A 19,502-nucleotide genomic window follows, 5' to 3' on the forward strand; every position below is an offset into this window, starting at 1 on the left:
TCAGAAAGGGAGGGGCTCCCCGTCCTTATGATTCTGGGTCTGGATACTGCGCCATTCAACTGCAGCACACCTTGTCCCTTGTTTGTTGCGTCCCAACAGGCCTTGTAGCCAAGGCTCCAGGACAGCGGAGGCTTCCTGCCTGCCGCCTCCGCATCCCCGCTCAGCGGCACCACTGCCACAGCCTCTGCAGTCCGCGCCAGCGCCATTCTCCTGCAGCTGCGGGTCGCCTGCGGCGCCGCCGCCGCCGCCGCCCCCGCCGCCTGACCAGCCTAGGCCTTCGCAGCCGCCGCCGCCGCCGCCGCCGCCCCCGCCGCCTGACCAGCCTAGGCCTTCGCAGCCGCCGCCGCCACTGCCTGACCAGCCTGGGCCTTCGCAGCCGCCGCCGCCACTGCCTGACCAGCCTGGGCCTTCGCAGCCGCCGCCAGAGCATCCGTGAGTCATTTTCTGCCTATCTCTGGGTGCACTATCTCTGCTGTTGTCACCACTTAAAGAAGTGTGCGGGGCTTAGCATCATGGCAGAAGCAGATCCTAAAATGGTCACAGATCCTGCTGCCCAAGAGGTTGCTGAAGAGGCTATGGCAAACTCAGCTAGTGATTCTGGGGAAGAATCTGACAGCAATAGCTCTAGCAGTACTACTAGTTGCAGCAGCAGCCGCAGCAGCAGCAGCAGCAGCAGTAGCAGCAGCAGCAGCAGCAGCAGTAGCAGCAGCGGCAGCAGTAGCAGTGGAAGCAGCAGCAGTGGCAGTCAAGTATACCGAAAGAAAAGGGTACCTGAGCCTGCCAGAAGGGCCCAGCGGCATCCCTCCGGGAAACATTTCTTGGATAAGCTGCCTCAGGCAGTGAGAAATCGTGTGCAGGCACTCAGAAATATTCAGGATGAGTGTGACAAGGTAGACACCTTGTTCTTAAGGGCAATTCATGATCTTGAAAGAAAATATGCTGAACTCAATAAGCCTCTGTATGATAAGCGTTTTCAGATCATAAATGCAGAATATGAGCCTACAGAAGAAGAATGTGAATGGAATTCAGAAGAAGAGTTCAGCAGTGATGAGGAAATGCAGGATGACACACCTAATGAAATGCCACCCTTAGAGGGTGAAGAGGAAGAAGAAAGCTGTAAGGAGAAAGCCGAAGTGAAAGAAGAGGAAAAGGATATTCCAAAAGAAGTTCTTGAGGCAAAAGTTGATGAAGAAGAGGCTCCCAAAGAAATTCCTGATGTGAGAACTGAAGAAAAAGAAATTCCAAAAGAAGGTGCTCAAGAAAAAGTTGAAGAAAAGGAAGCCTCTGAAGAAATTCCTGAGGAAAAGGATGACGGAAAAGGAGACTCTACAGATTGTATAGAGATAACTCCTGAAGAAAAGGAAGACCTCAAAGAAGTTCCCCAGGCAAATGCAGAAAATAAGGATCAGCCTACAGAAGAATCTAATCCAAAGGCTCCAGTGAGAGAGGCTCAAAAAAGAGTTCCTGAGACAAGGCCTGAAGGAGGAGTGAATGTTAAAAGGGCTCGGAAGAGAAAACCTAAGGTAGAAGATCCTAAAGGTATTCCTGATTACTGGCTGACTGTTTTAAAGAATGTTGATAAGCTTGGGCCTATGATTAAAAAGTGTGATGAGCCAATTTTGAAGTTCTTATCTGATGTTAGCCTGAAGTTCTCAAACCCTGGCCAGCCTATAAGTTATACCTTTGAATTCCATTTCCTACCTAACCCATACTTCAGAAATGAGTTCCTGATGAAGACATACATAATAAGGTCAAAACCAGATCACTATGACCCTTTTTTCGCTTGGGGATGGGAAATTGAAGAGTGCAAAGGCTGCAAAATAGATTGGAGACAAGGAAAAGATGTTACAGTGAAAACCACCAGGAGTCGCTCAGCAGCTACTGGAGAAATTGAAGTCCAGCCAAGAGTGGTTCCTAATGCATCCTTTTTCAATTTCTTTACTCCTCCTGAGATTCCTTTGATTGGGAAACTGGAACCAAAAGAAGATGCTATCCTTGATGAGGACTTTGAAATTGGTCAAATTTTGCATGATAATGTCATCTTGAAGTCAATCTATTACTTCACAGGAGAAATCAATGATCCCTACTACCATGATGTCAGGGATTATGGAAACCGGAAGTACTACAAGTGAAAAGGGTGAGCCGAAATATTTTTCAAGAATCTTTAAAAGTCAAGCAAGCAGAAGTGAAATAGATTCACCTAACCTTATAAAAGATAAAACTTGCCCTATATTCTGAACACTATTATTTCTTGTAGTCTGGTGTTTTCATTTTTGCTGGTAGTGTCCTAAATGCTGTCTTAAGCATCTGTTTATTTTACCTTGCCTGGTGTATTATAATATTCTTCAAAATATGTAAATTGCTGCTAATTTGCAATGCATGTTTTGTTTGGTGCTAAAGTGTTGTTTTTGTGAAGTCCTTTTGTCATGTTCCTACTAGATTGTACTTGTGAAAATTGTCATACTTGTTAGACAAATCCTTGCCTGAAAAAGCAAAACTTTAAATGCCAATGTAGGTCTTTTTTATCTTTTTTTCTTTCAGCCCAGAAGACTAAGGACTTAAATCTGCTTGCACTAGTTGTGCCTTCATTAATTTGCCATAGAAATGTAATAGTAATAACAACTAAAATATTCTATTGTGAAATATAGTTGCTTGAAGAAAAGATGATAATATATTTTAAAATGTCTGTCAGGATCACTTTAGATTTTTGTGGATTTGTTTATGTTATGTATTAGTCAATAAGCTATTGGTCAAAAATACTATTTACCACTGAGGTGTTAAATATGATATAGTATTTTAAAAAGTTGCCTCATTGTAATTATGTAACTGAAAAGTGAAAAAATCATATTTTCTTTGTAATGTGTTTTACTTTGCCTTCATTGAAAGTTATTATATTATTTGATACTTTTTCATGTTCTTTTATTGCACTCTAAATAAATAAATATCAAACTGCCATGCTATAAAAACTTGGGCACTTTCTTTTAATTATGAAAATTGTGTTTATCATAAAAAGTACAGAATACGGAAGAAAATGACAGTTTAATAAACATAACTATTAACATTCTCATATATTTCCTAGATTGTAATTCTCCAACTGGAAGATATCGGTGGACGTTTTGGAGAGGAACAGGACAGGCGAAGGAGGAGAAGATGGGAGGAAGAAGAGGAAAGTGGAATTAGATAAGGGAAAGAAAAAGGGTGAAAAATAAGGAAATGGGAGGAAGATGGGAGAGAAATATGGGAATAGGGAAGGGGAAGGGAATGAAGTATGGGAGGGAACAGTAGGAAAAAAAGAAGCAAGGATATCTTGCTCATAAAGGTGTGAGCTATTGATTTCACATGTTCACGGCCTGTTCTGTACTTTAACTTTGGAGGAAATCACACTATTATGACTTTTGTTTTTTCTTATAGGTGACACCATTTTTCATCTGTATATCACAGTGGTCTCAGGGTAATCATATTTTGAAATTTAGGGTGGAGACGAGGAAGAGGACTAGGCTCCTAAATTCCATTTTACTAAAGTACTCTGCACCAGACATTAAGAGTAAAAAGTTGTAATAATCACTGGAAATAATTAAATAACTTATTTCACTTTTGCCATTTCTCTGAATAGATGCTTTCCATCAAGGTGATAGAAAATCATTGTGCCAGGAAGAAGACAGGATTACAGAAATTCTGGACCTCCAAACATAAATTTTGGTAATAGGTACCTAGGTACCAGTGTGTATATATAGTTCAAAATCTTTCTTTTATTTTTGCTTAATAACAATTTTATCTCCCATGTATGTAAAAAGAAAAATATGTATCATACATGACATTTGTACTTGGGACCTTTAGTTATAATATAAATATGAAGAAACAATTTGTCTATTTTACCAGTAATATTAGGCAGCCACGGATGGCCTTTTTAGTGGAGATTTTATACATATCAAGATTCCTTAAAACATAGGTGACCCATCCACAAATGAATACTCAGAGTTATTTATAATTAGCACTTAAGGCCAGTTACGAGTCTCTATAGTAACTTATCCAATGCAGAAAGGAGCTTTTATGACCAGAGTTTAAAGCAACACAAATCCATGGGAAAAACATAAATATTTATAATAGTTTGTCAGCATAACCAGTTAGCATGTACGTATGGACAGCACTAATTATACCTGAGATTATTAATAATCAAAGCATTAAAAGGCATAAAGATGAGAAGGAGATGATGTGAAGAACTCTGGGAGCAAATTAGAGGGTGGTGGTGGATGGCAATGGTTAAAATATGTATAAATATATAAAACTTCCAAGAATGTTAAAATTTGTAAGACTTTATAAGACAGACTAGCTTGTATAGCACATCTAAACTGGAGACTAATCAACATGCTGCACCTTATTCTGTGCTTGCATAGGTTGTCAAAGTGGATATATATTTTAGCTTCTCAACAACACATTTGCCTTTAAAACTTTTACTTAATATGGAACATTATTCTTAAAACTCTTACTGAACTTTAGCACCTTTTTTTGATGTTTTTCATAATGAAAAAAATAAACACACAGAAGCATAGTACATTAAAATATGACTTGCTTGCAGATGGTGTTTGTTCTCCCAGTTGTTAACTCAAAGCCAAGGTGAATTAACTGGATAGGTCTAAGACACTCTTAAGTGCATTGGTAATATTAAGACTTTTGAAACATAAGCAGTCTGTGCAAGATGCTTCAACTCCTTGGGCAGATTTCAGAAGGTAAGAAGCTCAGGGAAACCTAGAGCCTGTGACATTCCATTCATTGGAATGCATGTTTGTCTTTCACACCTTATAAGCCAGCGGATGTTATAAAAAGAAGTTTCCTTAGCTAGTGGCACTGTAAGAGATGCTTTGAAGGGCTCTTTGTCCTTTTTTTACTGTGATTCAACGCTGAAGCCAACTGCCCACTTTGATGCTGATCAAGCAAGACCTCTGCCACTTCTTCCTTTTCCTCTTTTTCAATGTTAATGCTATCGTCTATTTTCTTTAATAGGCCAGTATGAGATATCAGGAGACTGTCTGCAGCAGCAAAGTTTACTGAAGAACTCATAGAACAGCGCTTGAAAGTTGGAGGCTGGAGAGTAAGGAATTCAGAGTTATCCTTGGCCACAGAGCAAGTTCTGGGAGATCAGACTTGGCTACTTAAAAACCCATCTAAAAACAAAATAAATAAGGGCTAGAGAAGTGACTCAGTGGTTGCTTCTGTTTCAGAGAGCCTGAATTCTTTTACCAGTACTCATATGTCTGTTCACAACCCTCTTTAAGTCTAGTTCCTGGGGATTTCCATACTTTCTTCTGGCCTTGAGAACCAGGCATGTATGCAGTGCACATACATACATGCATGTTGACATAAACATAAATTTATTTTACTTTAAAAAAATGAAGTAATTAGAAAAAAACTTGAGCTAAATGAAAACAAATACTAGCACAAGCAATGGTAATGCTTCACAGGGCTCACTCTGACCATACAGGTGTATTTTCAATTAAGATGTTACAAGGGTAAAATAAAATTGGAGTTAAATTTGCTCAAGATTATGGGATCTGGATAAAATGTATAAACTCTTATTAGTGATGTTTGAAGTTATCATTATTTATATGAGAACTATCTGGTGCTTGTTTGTTATGACAGATTAAAAGGTTAATGTCCCAAAAGTGACTAGGATTTTAATTTTGAGACAAGTGTTAAGGTTGAGAAACAAGTGGCAAAAATTGAAAATAAATTTATTGGGAGGAAAATTGTTCAACAATCATAGAAAATTGTTCTATGATTCCCATGTAATCAGCTTTTTTATAGCCTAAGCTAATACATAAGTTCAATCTTAAGTTATGTGCTCTAACATGCCCCTGACCCAGAAGAGTACATGTGTATCATTTTCTGAAAACAGCAAATACAGAAGTTGAAACTACTTCCTAAAATCTACCATAATAGTTTAAAGGAGCAATTCTGGATATTGGTTGCTACACAATGACGCTTGTTATCTGAATCAACTGCATCTAGTTGGAGCCAGTGACAGTCCCTTATAAAACTCTGTTAAAGATTCTTGCCTGATGCATCTAAAACAAAAAGGGGGAACTGTAGAGAGCTGCGTAATGCCGCGCCTTAAAGATGGAGCTGGTTTTCACCTTCCACCTTCCCGATGGTGAGTGCTCTCTGTCATAAACAACTCCACATTTGGCTAAGGCTGAGGATCTGGCTTACTTCCATGTATGTGGACCTATCTGCATTGCCCACGTGGCACGCTGGGTTTGGCTACCCAGAGGCTATTTAAGCTGTGGGCTGGCTTTCCCCAGGGTCCGATGATTGTTCAAGGTTCCTGAATAAACTGCATTGAAAAAAAAAAGATTTTTGTAAAGTATCCCCTTCCATGTGTGGTGCTGTCTGCTTTTTAAATGAAAATAGAGCAAAGTCCTTTCTTAGGGACAGGTACCACTCACACAGACTCACACAGTCACATGACAGACACACACAAGTATGGACAGGGACAGATGTACACCACAGTCTTCGAGGAGGCCAGAATCAGTCATCTATAGAGACAGGATTGAAGACACTGGGTGTGAAGTAGAGAATTCAAGTCTTGACTCACTCTTGGCTCTACGACTCCAAGGGAAAGCACTTTTTTTTGTCTTTCCTTAATGAGATACTGATTTGTTATTGGTGACTAGGAGTTATTCATTAATATGCATACTCCACACACTATAAGTATTTGTCACTTGAATAAAGTAATAAAATATTGAGTTAAGTGTGTTCCCTGACATGATAGATCCTATCTATAATCCTAGCACTTAGGAGGAAGAGGAAGCAGGATCAGGAATTCAAGGTTACTTTCAACTACAAGGTGAGTTCCCACCCAGCCTGAGCTACTTGAGATACTGTCTTAAAAATGATAATAATCATAAATTAAAATAAATTAGTTAAGAAATTTCAGAAACAAATTAAGATAAATTATTCTATATTAATGCATTCTTGGCATGTAATGATTTTTTTTTTCCACAGTGGTCTTAGTAACAGTAACTGTAAATGTTTCTATTTCAGTTTAGTTTTTTGATGAAGATGATTAGGCATATTTCCCTTGTAATAACATTTATATTTACTTATATATTCTGATTATTCTGTTTAGGTCTTAAATTTGAAAAATGTACAAAGAGGTATAAAAATTATTCTCTGCATTTTGAGCAGTGTGTATCTCTGTAGTATCTATCTGTTTTAAAAGGAATCTTAATGAGATTTGAGAGCTATACTTACGTGTGGTCATAAGGATAAGTACTTAGAATACTGTTACAAACTATATTAATTTAGGAAAATAGTAATAGGTTCTTTTCTAGAGTCTGTGACCTCTCCAGTGACAGATAGCTGATTATGTTTAAAGTACAGATATTATCTATTTAAGTCCTATTGTCAGCTGTTGGTTGCCCACAAGATAAAGATGCCACTATTATACCACGGGGAAATATCTTGCTGGGTGAGTCATTGTGGTTCTTAGGCTTTAAAGGTGGATAAAACTGTTTATTGCTTCTTTCTCTGTGTGGTGTCTTAAATAATGGTTCCATCAGTTTTTTGAAGGCAACCAAAGAAAATGGCAATGGCCCAAATATCCACAGGGCACTCAACCCCAACTGACATACCTGCAATACAACCCCTAGGCCTAAGGCTGTTAAAAGAAACATCACGGAAGTGACAAAAAGATTGTAAGAGCCAGAGAACTAAGGTGCCTTTTGTTAGACAGTTTCCTATACCTGAAAAGGAAAACGCACTGATAAACTCTCATCAATATGGTTGCTGGAATAAGACTAACATTATAACGTGAGTTGACACGCTTACATGGGCATAGGAAATTCCATATGGTCCTACCACAGTACCAAGAGCCACAAGTGAGCAATGGTGGCTGAGAGAGGGAGAATCATCCTCTTTTATGGATTAGTTTCCACAAAGGTTATCCAATCCCAAGTGGTCAGCCCTATACATATTGATATATTTCATATGTGCATGCAGATATTAATACGATTTGGAGGTTTTCCTGTTTATATCTTTTACTGCAGAAGAGTTTTAATTTTTATATTGCCACATTTGATCTTTTCCTATGTTGAATTTTGCCATTTCTATTATAAATATCTTAGCATACAAAAATAATTAAATTTTCTTGTCTTTTTAGAACATTTACAGCTTTTGCTTGCAGCATAAGTTTGACCCCAGTGGCATTCGTTTGAATTTTACTAACCAATATAGGGAGTTACTTCTGTCATTGTCTAATGAATACTTTTATGATGTAGGGCCTATTTCTCATTATCTTCAGTTATGTTTGTGATAGTATACATTTTTAAAGATGTCAGTTTCTATTACCTACCATAATATGAAGTAAAATGACTCATCATAAAAATTGTTTTATAATTCTATTGCCATTTCAACCACACTTTTTTTTCCATGAACAGTAGCACCGCTGGTTTATAAGCCTGGATTCTTGGACCTAACAAAGATAGTTAATATTATGATCGGTGTCTCTTTGAATTTGTATTTAAATATACAATGATTAGGGGACTTCATGTCCAGTATTTTCATTCAAAAGCCATTATGCCTTGCCATTTTAATCAAGTCTTATGTTCTCCAAAACAGTTGGCTATTTTTAAGTTGTTTTTGAGTATTTTCCTAGGCTACATTCCCTTTGTCTGCCTTTTGATTGAACTATTTTCTTTCTTAGTATTAAATCATTTATATTTAGAACCTTCAATCCAGATTTGTCACTTGCTGTTCTCTTTCCAAATGATCACATCTGCTGAAAGCCTTATCTCTGATCAATAATGGTGCTATTTATATCCTTGGCTTTCATGATGAACTGTTGTTTAGCATGATTGAGTAAATTGCCCTGATTCAGAGATGTTTCTTGTTGATTTTGAAGTTAATTTCTGTCCAGCTAACCAGTTAACATCCTCAAGCTTGTCTCTTGTCTCCAGAGGCAAGATGGTATACATGCTACTCTGATTTCTACTTCAGCTTATAGTCCATGTTGTGGAACTGTTTCCTTAAGGACACAAACTTTAGTTGCAAGGTATGGGCTTAATGGAAGCTATGTCCTGCTTGAGATGTACAATGATATAGTGCTTTGGAATCCGACATTGTTTGGGCCTATGTTTCACTCACTGGAAGAAAGTCTCTAGAACCTCCACTCAGATGTAGCCTGTGGTAGCTCAGTAACCAATTGGTTTCCCAAAGTGAGGGGAACAGGGACTATTTCTAACAGGAACTCAATGACTGGCTCTTTGGTCTCCCCACCCCCGAAGGGAGGAGCAGTCCTGTTAGGCCACAGAGGAGGGCTTTGCAGCCAGTCCTGAAGATACCTGATAAAACAGGATCAGATGATTGGGGAGGAGGTCCCCCCTATCAGTGGACTTGGAAAGGGGCACGGTGGAGATGAGGGAGGGAGGGACTGGGAGGGAATGATGGATCGGGACATGGCTGGGATACAGAGTTAATAAAATGTAACTGATAATAAATAAATAAATAAATAAATAAATAAATAAATAAATAAATAAAAGAAAGTCTCTAAGAGGCAACTTTGAATCACTCTCCAAATGTGTTAACTTGGAGAAAGTTTTGTGCAGCACAGCTACTAAAAACTTTTCTAGCCAAATAGTGCTCTAGAAATAATGGTATTGTAAGCAACAACTTTAGTCAACAAAGTAAATTACCTAAGTTTTACCTATAGAGAAAAATATTTTTAATCACTAATACTTTAACTTTTTATTTTGAAACAAAGTCTCATACAAGTTTAACACAATGTTTCTTCCTTTCCCTCATTCATTAGGCCTCAAATGGTAACATCTGACATTACTATATTCCAATACTAAAACTAGAAAATTAACAATGGTCCAATATTAAAATATAATGATTATAGTCACATAAACTTAGACATGTGTGTATGTGTACATCTATGTCATTCTAAGAAATTTACTACACATGTAAGTTTGTATAAATTCTACCAAAGTCAAAATTAAGAACTATTACGATAATCAAAAATCCTTCATGTTACTAACTCCTGCATCTATTCTCTGGCAATCACAAATTTGCTTCCACACCTCTATTATACATTTGCTTTTCTTTCTGCTTTTTTTTTTAGATATGGTTTCATGTATCCCTGGCTGGAGAAGTCACTGAGTGGCTAAAAATGGCTGCCGTAGCCTCCCTAGCACTAGGATCACATATTTGCACCACGATGCCCAGCTTCATGGTCATCTGTTCTAAAGTCTTAAAAGTTAACAGCATCACTACCAAAACTAATATGATGTATACAGACACAAATATTATTATTGCAATTCTTTCTATGGCCCTATGAAATAGGTATTATTATTAGTATTACCTCTGTTTAACAAATGAGAAAGTAAGGTATATGGAAGTTATGTGCTCAAGCTTACACAACTGGTAAGTGTAAAAGCCAGCCTGTAAACCTGGCAATCTAGTTAAAAGTCATGCCTTTTTATTTGTCTCTTTCGTTATTTTGGATTTTCAAGACCTGGTTTTTCTGTATAACAGAACCCTGTCTATTCTAAACTCACTCTGTAGACCGGGCTGGCCTTGAACTCACAGAGATCTGCCTGTTTCTGCCTCTAGAGTTCTGGGATTAAAAGTCTGTGCCACCACACCAAACTTTAGAGGTCATGCTTTTAACTACTATAATATGCAAACATTCTTTCATGCTACTCTATGTAGAAAAAATATCTTCTTGTCCATACTTAGGATAAAACTAAGAGAAATAGCAGAGAAGTAATAAACTATAGTCAAGGGGAATGACTGTATACAGGATATCCCCAAATTCCAACTTACTTACAAGTGGTGCCTCACTGAATACTCTTATATACCATGCCTAAGTCATTCTGTAAAATTGATTACCTTATTGGTACCACCGAGTATTGCATAGTCTACAGTTCATACCCATCAAAAATGAAGGGACATGATAAATGGCTTGGCAAATTCATATTTCCATTAAGGGAAGGAAATCAACTAATGATTACTTATCTTGGCTTTCTGACAGCGATATATATTTTTATTTCTCATCACTTTCTAGTTATTAATAAAAAACAGTGAAATCATAGAAACATGTACTTTAGGAGAACTCTAAGGAAAGGAAAATTTCCAAGTAGTAGACTTGGTATTAACTCCCAACTCTTACTGACTACTGATTATGTGAGTATAATGCTAATGTTAATTGTCAACTTGGTAACATCTTCTGTTACTTGGAAAGAGGCTTCTGGACATACCTGTGGCAGGAGACTGTCATGATTATGTTAATTGATGTGGGAAGACACACATTAATTATGTACAAAACCAGTCCTCAGGCAAGAAATCCTGGATTGTTTAAATTATGGCAAGAGAGCAGGGCATTAGCATGTGGGCATTCATTGCCCTCCTATTGGGCATAATGTGAAACAGTTTCAAGCTTCTGATGCCTTAAGTTCTCTGCCATAGACATTGAATAGTGAGCTAAAATACACTCTTACATTGCTTTATATTATTTCATTTTCTATATCTATATGGAATGACCTGTTATATTGGTAACTATGTCACATTTCAAATAGTTTGAAATTATTTTCTAAAGATTACTGCTATATTTAAATAGGCTGAATGACTAGAGAAAAAGCAGCTATTTTTTATAGTTTTATTTATTTATGTATTCATTTATTTACATTTATTTATTACAATTTATACACTTAATATCCCAGCAGTAGCTCCCACACTGGTCTCATCCCAATCTTGTGCTCCCTCCCTCTTCTCCTCCCATGACCCTTCCTCAGGCCACTGATAGCAGAGGTCCTCCTCCCATTCCATCTGACCCTAGCCTATCAAGTCTCATCAAGATTGTATTGTCTTCCTCTGTGGCCTGGTACTGCTATGGCCCCCCTCTGGGAGAGATGATCAAAGAGCCAGCCACTGAGTCCATGTCAGAGATAGGCCCTGTTCCCCTTAACAGAAAATTCACATGGACACTGAGCAGCCATGGGCTTATATCTGTGCAGGGGTGCTAGGTTACCTCCATGCATGGTCTTTGGTTGGAGTATCAGTCTCAGAAAAAAAAAAAAAAAAAAAAAAAAAAAACTCCTGCGATCAGATTTTTTGGTTCTGTTGCTCTCCTTGTGGAGCTCAAGTCCCCTCCAGGTCTTTCTATCCCCTCTTCTTCCATACAGTCCCTGCACTCTGCCCAAAATTTGGCTATGAGTCTCAGCATCTGCTTTAATACTCTGCTAGGTAGCGTCTTTCAGAGGCCCTCAGGTGTACGATCCTATCTTGATCCTCATTTTTATGCTCTTCCTATGTCTATTCTTTTTGCCTTTCTGTATGAGGATTGAGCATCTTACCTGGGGTCCTCCTTCCTGCTTAGCTTCTTTAAGTGTACAGAGTTTAGTATAATTATCCTATATTATATGTCTAATATCCACTTATAAGTAAGAATATACCATGTGTGTCTTTCTGCTTCTGGGATACCTCACTAAAGATGATCTTTTATAGATCCCACAATTTAGCCCCAATTTTCAAGATTTCCTTGTTTTTAATTGCTGAGTAGTATTCCATTGTGTAAATGTACCACCACCTCTGTATTCATTCCTCAGCTGAGGGAATTCTGGGTTGTTTTCAGATTTTGGCTATTACAAATAAAGCTGCTACAAACATAGTTGAGCAAATGTCCTTGTTTTATACTTGAGCATACTTTGGATATATGCCTAGGAGTGCTGTAGCTGGATCTTGAGGAAGCACTATTCCTTATTGTCTGAGAAAGCACCAGATTGATTTCCACTGTGGTTGTAGAAGTGTACATTCCCACCAGCAATGGAGAAGGGTTCCCTTTTATTCACATTCTCTCCAACATGTGATGTCACTTGAATTTTTGATCTTAGTCATTCTGATGGGTGTAATGTGAAATCTGAAGGTCAATTTGATTTGCATTTCCCAAGTGACAAAGGACTTTGAGCAGTTCTTTAAATGATTATATGCTATTCGATATTCTTCTATTCAGAATTCTATTTTTAGCTATGCACTCCATTTTATAATTGGATTACTTGATCTGTTACTGTTTAACTTCTTGAATCCTTTATATATTCTGGGTATTAGCCCTCTGTCTGATATAGGGTTGATGAATATTCTTTCCCAGTCTGTAAGCTGTCATTTTCTTGTTACGAAAGTGTCCTTTGCTTTACAGAAGCATGCATGCCTTTCCCCAAGTCCACTGATAGGGGATGTCCTCCTCTCCTTCTTTCTGATCTTGTTTTTTTTTTTTTTTGTTCTTCTTAATGCAGTTTATTCAGGAACCTTGAACAATCTTCTGACCCTGGGGAAAGCCAGCCCACAGCTTAAATAGCCTCTGGGTAGCCAACCCCAGCGTGCCACGTGGGCAATGCAGATAGGTCCACATGGGGGGCTACAAAAGGAATAAAGTGTAATTAATAAAAGTTAAATAAAAAATAAAAAAAAAACAGAAGCTTTTCAGTTTCATGAGGTTTTCAGGAGCATTTTAGTTTCCATTTATTGATTGTTGATCTTAGAGCCTATGCTATTGGTGTTCTGTTCAGGAAGTTGTCTCCTGTGAGAATGAGTTAAAGGCTCTTTCCCAAATTTTCTTCTAATAGGTTTGGTGTTTCTATTTTTATATTGAGGTCTTTGATCCACTTGGACTTTATAGATATCCAGGTAGAACAGCACCATTTGTTGAAGATGCTATCTTTTTTTCCATTGTATGGTTTTGACATCTTTGCAAAAATCCATAAGTGTGTGAGTTTATTTCTTAGTTTTCTATTTGATTTTATTTATCCACCAGCTTGTTTCTATGCCAGCACCATGCAGTTTTTACTACTTTTGCTCTATAGTACAGCTTGAGATCAGGGATGGTGATACCTCCAGAAGATCTTTTATTGTAGAGGATTGTTTAGCGATCTGGGTTTCTTTTTATTCCATAAGAAGTTAAGAATTATTTCTTTCAAGCTCTGTAAAGAATTGTGTTGGTAATTTGATGGGAATTGCATTGAATTCTGTAGACTGTTTTTGGTAAGATGGCCATTTTTACTATGTTAATCCTGCCAAGCCATGAGCATGGGAGATCTTTCCATCTTCTGATATCTTCTTCTATTTTTTTCTTCAGAGATTTGAAGTTTGTTTTTTTTTTTTTTTCATTCAAGTATTTGACTTGCTGAGTTAGATGACACCAAAGTACTTAATGTACTTAGAGGCTATTGTAAAGGGTGTTGTTTCCCTAATTTTTTTCTCAGCCTATTTTTTTTAATACAGGAGGGCTACTGATTTTATTTTATTTTTTAGTTAAATGTGTGTCCAGTCACTTTTCTGAAGGTGTTTTCATTTGTAGGAGTTTCCTGGAAGAATTTAGGACATCACCCATGTCATAGCATATCATCTGCAAATAGTGATACTCTGTCTTCTTCCTTTCTGAACCGAATCCCTTTGATCTCCTTTAATTGTCCTATTGCTCTAGCAAGAACTTCAAGAAATATGTTGAAGAGATATGGAGAGAGTGGGCAGCCTTGCTGTGTCCCTGATTTTAGTGGGATTGATTTTAGTTTCTCTCTGTTTAGTTTAATGTTGGTTACAGGCTTGCTTTATATTGCCTTTACTGTGTTTAGGTATATGCCTTATATCCCTTATCTCTCCAAGACTTTAAACATGAATGGGTGTTGGATTTTTTCAAATGCATTTTCAGCATCTAAAGAGATGATCATGTGTTTTTTCTCCTTAAGTTTGTACATATTGTGGATTGCATTGATAGATTTCTGTATATTGAACCACCCTTAATTACCTGTGATGAAGCCTACTTGGTCATAGTGGATGATATCGTTGATGTATTATGGGTTCCGTTTGCATTCATTTTGCTGAGTATTTTTTGCATCAGTGTTCATAAGGGAGATTGGCCTGAAATTCTCTTTCTATGTTGGGTCCTTGTGAGGTTTAGGTATCATATCAAGGTGACTGTGGCTTCTTAGAATGAGTTTGTAATGTTTCTTCTTTTTCTATATTGTGGAATAGATTTAAGAGTATTGGTGTTAGCTCTTCTTTGAAGGTCTGTTAGATTTTTTTTTTTTTTTTTAGATTTTTAAAACACCTGCTTTATTTAAGGTTCTTTTTTTTCTTTTCTTTTTTTTTTTAAATTTTTCATCAATTACACTTTATTCATTCTGCATCCCCCCATAAGCCCCTCCCTCCTCCCCTCCCAATCCAACCCTCCCTTCTCCCTCTGCTTGCATGCCACTCCCCAAGTCCACTAATAGGGGAGGTTCTCCTCTCCTTTCTGATCTTAGTCTGTCAGTTCACATCAAAAGTGGCTGCATTGTCCTCTACTATGGCCTGGTAAGGCTGCTCCCCCCCAGAGGGAGGTGATCAAAGAGCAGGCCAATCAGATTATGTCAGAGGCAGTCCCTCTTCACATTACTATGTAACCCAATTGGACTCTGAACTGCCCTGGGCTACATCTGTGCAGGGGTTCTGGGTTATCTCCGTGAATAGTCCTTGGTTGGAGTATGAGTCTCTGGGAAGTTCCCTGTGTTCAAATTTTCCTGTTCTGTTGCTCTCCTTGTGGAGACCCTGTCCTCTCCAGCTCTTACTATTTCCCAGTTCTTACCTAAAATTCCATTCACTCTGCCCAACAGTTGCCCATCAGGCTCAGCATCTGCTTTGATAGTCTGAAGGGCAGAGGCTTTCAGAGGCCCTCTGTGGTAGGTTCCTAGGTTGTTTCCTGTTTTCTTCTTCTTCTGATGTCCATCCTCTTTGCCTTTCCGGATGGGGATTGGACATTTTAGTTAGGGTCCTCTCTCTTGCTTAGTTTCTTTAGATGCACAGGTTTTAGTGGGTTTGTCCTATGTTGTATGTCTATATGAGTGAGTATATACCATGTGTGTCTTTTTGCTTCTGGGACAACTCACTCAGGATGATCCTTTCCAGATCCCACCATTTACCTGCAAATTTCATGATTTCCTTATTTTTCATTGCTGAGTAATATTCCATTGTGTAGATGTACCACAATTTCTGCATCCATTCTTCAGTTGAGGGGCATCTGGGTTGTTTCCAGCTTCTGGCTATTACAAATAAAGCTGCTACAAACATGGTTGAGCAAATGTCCTTTTTGTGTACTTGAGCCTCTTTTGGATATATGCCCAGTAGTGGTATGGCTGGATCTTGAGGAAGAGCTATTCCTAGTTGTCTGAGAGAATTTCACTTAACATATTTTCTAGTTAAATTCATTTTGTTGCAAATGACAAGTTTTAACGTACCTCCATGGCTTAAAAAACACTCATATATGAATAATATTTGTCTTTGTTTTACTTATGCCTGATTGTCTGGGTGGTGCAATGTGCAAATTAGGTCATGTGCCTGTGGAAGGCAGAAGGCAGTGTCATATTCCTGCAAAGAATGTCAGCAGATCTGATAATTCACAGTAAATTATATTAAGGCTTTGCATGAAATAAAACATAAATTGCTTGCTTTGATCATTGGTTAACTATAAAGATGCAAAGAAGAGTTCAGCAAAGGTTTACTTCAGTAAAACATATTTTATAGTTCTCATTACTTCTCTTATTTGTGAAGGTGTCATGATGCTACTATTTATTGGGGTATTTCAGCACATGCTTAGGGAGGTAGAGCATTTGTTTTTCATTGTTATTGTTTTGTTTTATTTGTTTGTTTGTTTGTTTGTTTGTTTGTTTTGGTTCATCTATTTGGGGCCTGTGACTAAAGTTGGGAAGTTTTTCAACTGTCACTGTATAAAAAGAGAATTCATCCTTCTCATTTATAGCTGAGATTACCTTATATTTTATATATTTCAAATAACTTCTTTGTCCTTATATTAACATCATTCTTGCTAACTGAGTATTGTACTGAGTATAATAAAGGGATTTTTAATTAATTTTTCTCAAACAATGTATTTTTATCACATTTCCTCTTTGCCAACTTTTTCTTGATCCTCCCCACCATCCCCATATAACCAACTTCATATTTTTTCTCATGATTTAAAAAATAAAACAGGAAAACCATCAACAAAAAGAAACTAAAAGCAAAAATGTAAACAAACTAACTTAAAAAGACATAATCAATAAAACAAACAAAAACAACAAAATAAAATGAAAGGACAAATATACACAAACACACACACACACACACACACAAATCTATGGAGTCCATTTTGTGTTGGCGCACTACTTCTAGACATAGTATGGTTGATGTACCCAGTGGCTCTCCGTTGATGAAAACCTACTTCCCCTTTCCCAGCAGATGTTAATTACAAAGTTTCTGTTTTAGAAATGGGACTTTTTGTACCCTTTTCTCTTTCAGTGGTGAGACTGCATCTGATGCATTGAACCTGAGCAAATTTTATATTTGATGCCACAGTCTTTGTGAGTTCATATATGTATCAGTCTTACTGTGTCTTGATCATATTGTTTCCTTGGAATCATGTACATCTTTTGGCTTCATAATATTTCTGCCTCCCTGTTTGCATAGAACTCTGAGCCTTGAGGGGAAGTATTTGCTGAAGACATCCCATTTAGGGCTCTGTGCTCCAAAGTCTTGTACTCTCTACATGCCCAGTTGTGGCTATCTATGCCATTTATCATCTCTTGCAAGAAGAGGTTTCTGTGATGAGGGTTTAGTGGTGTTTTGCTGTATGCATATTGAAAAATGTCATTAAGAATAATTATATTGCTATGTTCATTTAGAGGGATATTAGAATTAAGTTTTCCTCTAGGCCTTTAACATACCTGTTTATGAGTTCTTTGTCAGTTTAGTAGTGTCATATGTGGGTTCTTTCTTTGAAAGTGGGCCTTAAATCCATTCAAAAAGTGGTTGACTACTCCCATAATATTTATACCACTGTTAAACTGATATATATTGAATGCAGGACTGTGTTGTTGGTCACAGGATTTGTATCTGTGTAAAACTGACGATTACTTTTCTCCTCTACTACTCTACAAAACAGCTGCCCACACCATAATACCTAACCAGGAGGGGTGATTTCTCCTATCTCTAGGGACTAGGTTTATTTCTCCATATTGCAATAATAAATAAGCTGTATCAACAACAATAGTACCTTACCATCAGGTTATGGAGATGAAACAATACTCTTTTTTTTTTTTTACTTCAAAATTTTGCTTTATAAGGAAGTAACACAATGTAGGGTTTAGATGGAGATGCAGAGGGACTAATATGTCACATAAATGAACAGAAACATTTCTCAGAAATATTGGTCAGCATTCCCAAATTCTTTATGTAGACTTTAAAATCAGGTCCCTGAAAACAACTAAAACCAACAAAAACCAATAAACAAACAACATCAAAAAAACCCAAGTTTATGTTAAAGCCTTTTTGGGAATGTTTTTTTTTTAACTTTTATTAATTACACTTTATTCACTTTGTATCCCCCCATAAACTCCACCCTCCTCCCCTTCTAATCCTACCTTCCCTCTTCTTCACGCATGCCCTTCCTCAAGTCCACTGATAGGCGAGATACCCCTCTCCTTCCTTCTGATCTTAGTCTATCAGATCTCATCAGGAGAGGCTGCATTGTCATCTTCTGTGGCCTGGTAAGGCTGCTCCCCCCTCAGGGGGAGGTGGTCAAATAGGTCAATCAGTTTATGTCAGAGTCAGTCCCTCTTCCCATTACTATGGAGCCCACTTGGACACTGAACTGCCATGGGCTACATCTGTGCAGAGGTTCTAGGTTATCTCCATGCAAGGTACTTGGTTGGAGTATGAGTCTCTGGAAAGACCCCTGTGTTCAAATTTTCTGGTTTTGTTGCTCTTGTGGATTCCTGTCCTCTCCAGATCTTCCTATTTCCTAATTCTTTCAGAAGATTCCATTCACTCTGCCCAACAGTTGGCCATAAGTCTCAGCATCTGCTTTGATAGTCTGTAGGGCAGAGCCTTTCAGAGGTAGGTTCCCAACTTGTTTCCTGTTTTCTTCTTCTGATGTCCATCCTCTTTGCCTTTCGGGATGGGGATTGAGCATTTTAGTCAGAGTCCTCCCTCTTGATTAGTTTCTTTAGTTGTACAGATTTTAGTAGGCTGGAGAGGTTGTGGAGAAAGGGGAACCCTCCTCCACTTCTGGTGGGAATGTAAACTTGTACAACCACTCTGGAAATCAATCTGGCACTTTCTCAGACAACTAGGAATAGCGCTTCCTCAAAATCCAACCATACCACTCCTAGGCATATATCCAAAAGAAGCTAAAGTACACAATAAGGATATTTGTTCAGCCATGTTTGTAGAAGCTTTATTTGTAATAGCCAGAAGCTGGAAACAACACAGATGCCCTTCAACTGAAGAATGGATACAGGAATTGTACATCTCCGCAATGGAATATTACTCAGCAATGAAAAATAAGGAAATCATGAAATTTCCAGATGAATGGTGTGAACTGGAATGGATCATCCTGAGTGAGCTGTTCCAGAAGCAGAAAGACACACACAGTATATACTCACTCATATAGACATATAATATAGGATAAACCTACTAAAATC

The 19,502-nt window shown here is 37.8% G+C and overlaps 1 protein-coding gene across 1 annotated transcript; it reads left to right on the plus strand.

The window, feature by feature from the left end:
- The first annotated feature begins 259 nt into the window (after positions 1–259).
- On the plus strand, positions 260–2,966 carry Nap1l3 (nucleosome assembly protein 1 like 3). Its single transcript, XM_021629980.2, has one exon. The coding sequence runs from the start codon at positions 513–515 to the stop codon at positions 2,130–2,132; it is 1,620 nt and encodes a 539-aa protein (XP_021485655.1). The 5' UTR covers positions 260–512; the 3' UTR covers positions 2,133–2,966.
- The last annotated feature ends 16,536 nt before the right edge of the window (positions 2,967–19,502 follow it).

Source organism: Meriones unguiculatus, chromosome X, assembly GCF_030254825.1.
Source record: "Meriones unguiculatus strain TT.TT164.6M chromosome X, Bangor_MerUng_6.1, whole genome shotgun sequence".
Taxonomy (NCBI): Eukaryota; Metazoa; Chordata; class Mammalia; order Rodentia; family Muridae; genus Meriones; species Meriones unguiculatus.

Coding starts and splice junctions, on each gene's coding strand:
- Nap1l3 (XM_021629980.2), top strand. CDS start 513: ATGGCAGAAGCAGATCCTAAAATGGTCACAGATCCTGCTGCCCAAGAG.